The sequence below is a fragment of the Octopus bimaculoides genome, chromosome 11 (genome assembly GCF_046866305.1).
Source record: "Octopus bimaculoides isolate indiv1 chromosome 11, ASM4686630v1, whole genome shotgun sequence".
NCBI classification, from domain to species: Eukaryota; Metazoa; Mollusca; class Cephalopoda; order Octopoda; family Octopodidae; genus Octopus; species Octopus bimaculoides.
Window position 1 is genome coordinate 57,934,398 of NC_142938.1, and position 6,729 is coordinate 57,941,126.

Here is a 6,729-nt window from a genome sequence, read left to right on the forward strand (position 1 = left end):
CATCTTGGAGAGTATACAAGCTACACACTTTATATTTAATTCTTGAAGCCGCAAACATTTTTCTCGGGGGTTTCTAATTTCATGTTTTTCTTTTTGTATTTTTCTTGAGTCCTAGGTCTCATAAGGTCGGTTACCAGGTTTCCATGGTATAAATGACCGAGGTCACAACATTATTTCTGAGTGGGATACCGGTGAGTTGCAAGGTTCAAGGCCAGCAATTTTTTGCGGGAAGGAACAAATAGATTACATAGACTCTAGTACTTCACTGGCACTTTATTTTACCAATCCCGAAAGGATTGTACTAGGGCTGGTTTTAGCTGCTGTATCTAGCGTAGGAAGTCAACAGTTATGCACAGAAAAAGACAACGAAATCTGTGGAATTTTATTCTTTACGTACACAAGCAAAAGTCAAATATTGTTGTTATAACGAATGACAAATGTTGAGAGAGTTTGGATGTTATTGTCCTTGGTGTAATTGTAGCAGAGTTCAAAAAAATTAGCTGCTAATCGTTGTTTTGCTGTCGCGGGAGTTCATTATGTTGATGTCAGCTCGGTTCAGCAACTGCCTATGGATATTTGCCGTCATTCTACCGTGTCGTCTTTATTGTCTCCCATGCTCTCTCTCTGCTACAGTCCAAAATTCTCTGGTAGTCGCGATGTGTCAATTTTATGCTGATTGATGGGCTCAGAAAGGATCGCGCTAAAAATTGAAATTGTCGCTGGATCCTATTCCACACGAAATTGTGATTTTGTTGACCACGTTGGTAATATTCTAGCGAATCGCGACGTCGGTTGATTGCTGAATATTCTTGCTATAGGATGAAAAGTAAAGTTGACTTTGGCGGGATCTGAACTCAGGACATAGAGAACAAGAAGAAATGCCGTTAAGCATTTTGTCCGACATGCTAACGATTGTGCCAGCTCGTTGCTTTAATTTCATGCACACGACTCAACAAAACTGATCTTGGAACATTTCGTTCTAACGCAGAATGTTTAGCAAACTTGCTTTACTATATTCACCACTTAATAATTAAATATCTGATATTCTTAAGTTGGCACAATGCCATAGATCCGTGTGTGTGTGTTAAGGGAATGTAGTCGATTTAACTCTACATCAATGAATGGCTTGTAGCTATTTGTATCGATAAAAGACAAAGTCGACTTCGTTGGGGAATTTAAACTCGAACATGAAGGGACATAACTACATAAGTCAAGGTTCAAAACTATCGTTTCTGCTTTTGTATCGCCATATATTGATATGTAATAATGTATTTCGAATTAAACGTATAAATGTTTGAGATAAGTTATTGTTAAGAAGATTATAATATTTCAGACAACTAACCTTATCGTTATATGCGAACATTTTTTTCTTCAATATTTACATTTACACTAAGTTTCTGACGGTTTGCCTTCCGACAATCCTCGAGGGTTTATTTTTGGATATGTACGTAATATCGTAAAATGAGTTCGATATATAAATTCTTTGTTATCTAAGCTAAGACTAATAACCTTCTTATCCATTTGTCCACTGGTGCATCATATTTAGTTATTGTTGCAATTTAAAGATTGTTAATATTTAATTTTTAGTAATGAAACAACCATATTGATTTGATGTCAGCATTTGGTTTACTGATCAGGTTATCAGCAAGTGTCTAATATATATATATATATATATATATATATATATATATATATAGATATAGATATAGATATATATATATACGTATGTATATATATATTTATGTGTATGTATGTATGTATGTGTGTGTATGTGTGTATATACATACATTTAGCTCTCTCTATATAAAGATGAGAATGTGTGTCTGTCTGTGTGAATCTCTAAAACTCAAGAACTACATAACCGATTTCATTCAAATTTTACACATACCTTACTTAGGGCCCAGGTAGTGTCATGGGCCAAAAAAAAAATTTTAACTTTTTGCCTAATGTGAGCCCAGAGCAATCTCTTATATCTTTCACTTTTTCAGTATTACGTGTTAAAAGCGAAACGATAACATCTCTCTATTGTAATGTCAGATACTTTCACTTTAATATTTCCTCTATTAATATTGAAACTATTATTAAAGTGAAACTATTATCTCACATCTATACAGGCATACATGCATATATATAATATATATTTTGTATATATATATATATATATATATATATATATATATATATATATATATATATATGTATATATATGTATACATCTGCACATATGTATATATATATATATATATATATGTATACATCTGCACATATGTATATATATTTATTTATTTATTTATGTGTTTCAGCCAAGTGGCTGCGGTCATGCTGGTGCACCACCGTGACTTTCCGTCCTTATGCTGTGCTCTCTTCACGTTCCCTGCATGGCTCTTCTCCCCCACCCGATATGGTCCAATCAAGAGTTTTGATGGCACATCTGGTGTATAAGAGAATTTGACATCGCTGCCCTAAACTGCGTCTCATTACGAGCCATTGGTTCGTCTGGTATCGTGGAGAGGAAAGCGTCAAGTTTTGTCTTGAAGACCTCCGCATCCATGTCCTGCATGTCTCTCAAATGTTTTGGCAGGGCATTGAAGAGCTGAGGTCCTCTGAAACCGAGGCTGCTGCAGTATCTCGTTCTTATGTGAGATGCAGTGGACGGCACCTTTGGCATCATGCAGTGGCGACCCGTGCGGGCATTCCTGTAGTACTTGATGCCAAAGTTTGGCACCAGTCCTTCCAGTATTTTCCATATGTATATTATTACATATCTCTCCCGCCTGCGCTCCAGGGAGTAGATACCTAGTGCCTTCAGTCGCTCCATGTAGTTCATCTGTTGGACTGTGGCGATCTTTTTTGTATAGTGCCGCTGAATTGCCTCGAGTTCTGCTGTCCGCTTAACACTGTGTGGTGACCACAACTGAGAGCAATAGTCTAGGCGGCTCAGAACAAATGTCTTCCATAGAGTCAACATGACTTTTTGATCCCTTGTACGGAATGTCCTCAGTATCCACCTGCCAGTTGTCTGCACTTTGCTGTCAACTTGACAATGTGCATGTGAAATGATGCATCACTACACATGTTGATGCTCAGATCTCTTACTGTTTGCGGTTCTGGGATTGCAGTACCTCCAGGCCCTGTGTATGCCAGTTGGGAGGTACTTGTGGTCTTGTAGCGCAGTACTTGAAAATTTTTTGCATTGAACTGCATATTATTTTGCTCTGCCCACTCATATATTGCATTTAGGTCATTCTGCAGGCTTACAATATCATCAGGATTCTTTATTGCCTGAGATATCTTTGTGTTATCAGCATAGCTAGTGACAGTGGCTCTCCGAGTGACCGTGGGCATGTCCAGAAGGGCCACTATGAACAGTAGTGGCCCCAGAACAGTTCCTTGTGGAACACCGCTCAATATTTGTATTTCCCTAGATAGTTCTCCATTGGCTGCAACTGTCTGACTTCTACCATTCAGGAAGTCATGCAGCCACTCTCCTAATTTACCAGCTATGCCAAGGTTTCGCAGCTTGTGACATATCAAGCCATGATCAACTTTGTCAAAGGCTTTTGCAAAGTCGAGATATATCACATCAACATTTGAATGGTCAAGTAGCTGCTTCAGGACCCAGTCATAATGCTGCAAGAGCTGCGTGAGGCAGCTTCTACCTGGACGGAAACCATGCTGGGTCTCATTCAGCAAGTCATTTTCTTCTAGGAACGCAATCAATCTCCTTCTGACAATTCGTTCCATGATTTTGCTAATATGTGAAGTCAGAGAGATGGGCCTGTAGTTCCCAGCCTCTGCTCTGCTTCCACCTTTATGGATAGGACATATGGTGCCTTCCTTCAGCTTTTTGGGAAGTTTACCATTTGCAAGGAAACTCTGGAAGAGTATCCGGAGTGGTCCTGCTAATTCTTGTTTACACGACGTGTATATATATATATATATATATATATATATATATATATATATATATATATATATATACATGTATATATATATATATATAGATATATATGTTTATATATGTATATAAGTATGTATAAATATGTATGTATATATATATATATATATGTATATATATGTATAAATATATGTTTGCATGTATATATGTGTATAAATGGGTACATATATGTATGTATATGTAATATGTACACATAATATACACATATATACATGCATACATATATTCATATATATATCTACATACATATATACATATATATACATTTATCCACACACATGCACACGTTATTTCACATTGCCCCAGCCCATTCAGCTGGCAATAAAGAGTTGTACCTGTTGTTCAAAGAGCCAGCCTTGTCACATTCTGTGTTACACTGTTTCTCCCTGAGAATTACGTTAAGGATAACACGTCTGTGGAGTGCTCAGCCACTTGCACATTAATTCCACAAGCAAGCTGTTCTGTTGATCGGATTAACTGGCACACTGAGTGCTAGTATTTGACCATTGACAAGATGAAAGGCAGAGTTGACCTCTGCGGGCTTTGAACTTTGTCATTTTTCTTGACATTTAGCTATCCATCAACTCTTAATTATTAAGTAATTAATAACATTTTATTGAAAGAAAAACTATTCTTGTTTTGTTTTTAAGGTACAGGAAGCAACCGACAACTGCGTGAGTTGAACGTGACCCTTTTGAACCCAAATTTTTGTCAGAATCTTTGGCACGGAACCATTCGTCCACCACTTCATATCTGTGTTAATTTTGGCATAAAAGGAGCCTGTTCAGTGAGTATTAAAATTATTTGATTTTATTATTAACTTATAGACGAACGGCGAACTGGTAGAGCGTCGGATAAAAATGTTTTGTAATTGTCACTACTCTTCTTGTTCAGGGTTCAATATCATCGATTTATCTCCTTCACTCAAAAATTGCTGGCCTCGAACCCTGTAAGAGCCCAGTATCACGCTCAGGGAAAGTATTCTGATCTTGGTCTCTTAAACGCCATGGAAACCAAAAGACCGACCTTATGAGTCCCTGGACTAAAAAAAAAAGAAAGGAAAAACAACACAATATCGATTTCGTATCTTTTTTGTTGCTGTCACAGTTTTCAATTCTTTTAATTTTGTTCCAATTGTTTTCAAATTTGGTGCACCGATGTAGATTATGGAAATGAAATTCGTTTTTGCTATAAATTAATAAATAAAAAGTTAATAGCTTTTAAAGTTTGCAAATTTTGGGTAATTTTAGCCGACCGTAAGCCACAGGTATATTGGTGCCTGTTTCCATAGTAACAAGACAAGGTTTAGTCTACTTAAAACTCCAACCACATGTATTGTTTTTACATGTCTATTTTCTTTAATAAGTGCCTATTTTCTGAACCTTTCGAATATGATGGAGAAATTGGAAACCGAGAAGGATACAGTTTCATACTTGCAAGAGAAAGCTGTTGTCCCTAAAAGAAAATTATATACAAAAAGACACTATGTCTGGAGACATAGTCAGTTATATCAACAACGATCTTTTGTTGGCACTTATCTTATTGAATTCCCGGAGCACGAAAACAAGGGCTACTCTAGAAAGGGATCTGAACACAGAATATAAAGAGGGATAGCTAAAAACTCGTGGGAGACAAAGGCAGACACATATATTTATACCTTTACGAAGGGCTTCCACAGATTCTATCTACCAAATTCTCTCACGAAGCATTGGTCCGAAGATATAGTAGATGACAAATACCCATGGTGCCGCGCAGTGGTACGGAACCCGAAACCAAGTGGCTGCAAAGCAAGCTTCTCAACCACACAGCCGTACCTGCGCCTACCTGTGGAACAAATAAATCTAGTCTTCTGGGATGCAACCTTAATACTGACAAAAGTCTTTGATGCTTTTGGGAAAACAGTCTGATGGTCAAAATACTCTTTTCCTTACTTTCATTGTAATATAGACACGAGGCTGATCGCCACAAACTAACCTATATTGAGTTTCAGTGGTCAATTCAAATCCTTTATTATTGTGGAAGATACAAAATGGTTAGCTGGCGGAATTTTAATCGCGCCGGACATAAATTTTTCAGCAGCATTTCTTTTGGTTTTTACGTTCTGAGTTCAAATAATGCTGTGGTCGACTTTGCTTTTCATCCCTTCGAGATCGAGAAAATAAGTACCAGTTGATGTAATTATCTTACTCATTTCTCAAAAATTGCTAGCTTTGTGCCAAAATTTAAAACTGTTATTGTGGAAGATATGACAGACTTTTGATAAATTGTATCGGTTATTTATTTTTCAGGGTGATTCTGGAGGGCCATTATCTTGTGTGCGAAAGTCTGATGGCCGATTCATTGTGGCTGGTGTTACATCTTGGGGCGACCGTTCGTGTCAAAGATATGGTTTCCCAAGTATCTACACAAATATCAAAACGTTTGTTCCATGGATTCAGAATGTAATCAAAGCTAACAGTAGAAGTCCGAGGTAACTTAGACAGAACCGAAGTTGTTTGGAAATTAAATACTTTTAACATTTCTACCTGTGTTCTTTGTCGTCATTCATTCAGTGAATCTATTACGGATCAACTAAAATGCTTTTAAAACCATTGCAGGGAGTAAATAAGCCATTTAATGTTATCAGGCTGGAGAAGCAGCACTAGGGAATGTCATTTTGTGATGTACCTCTGGCAAGTCAGGCTGGTGGAGCACATATAAATTCTTATTCATGAGGGCATATCAATTCAACATTGAAACATTTAGTAGTTGTAATTAGCACTAGTTCGTTC

The 6,729-nt window shown here is 37.1% G+C and overlaps 1 protein-coding gene across 1 annotated transcript in view; it reads left to right on the forward strand.

The window, feature by feature from the left end:
- Positions 1-6,480, forward strand: part of LOC106876990 (chymotrypsinogen A) — a 14,112-nt gene extending 7,632 nt beyond the window's left edge. Inside the window, exons 5-6 of the mRNA XM_014925767.3 lie at positions 4,609-4,745; positions 6,247-6,480. Coding sequence (XP_014781253.2) covers positions 4,609-4,745; positions 6,247-6,432 — 323 coding nt within the window. The 3' untranslated portion in view covers positions 6,433-6,480. The remainder of the gene's footprint in view (positions 1-4,608; positions 4,746-6,246) is intronic.
- Positions 6,481-6,729: the final 249 nt, after the last annotated feature.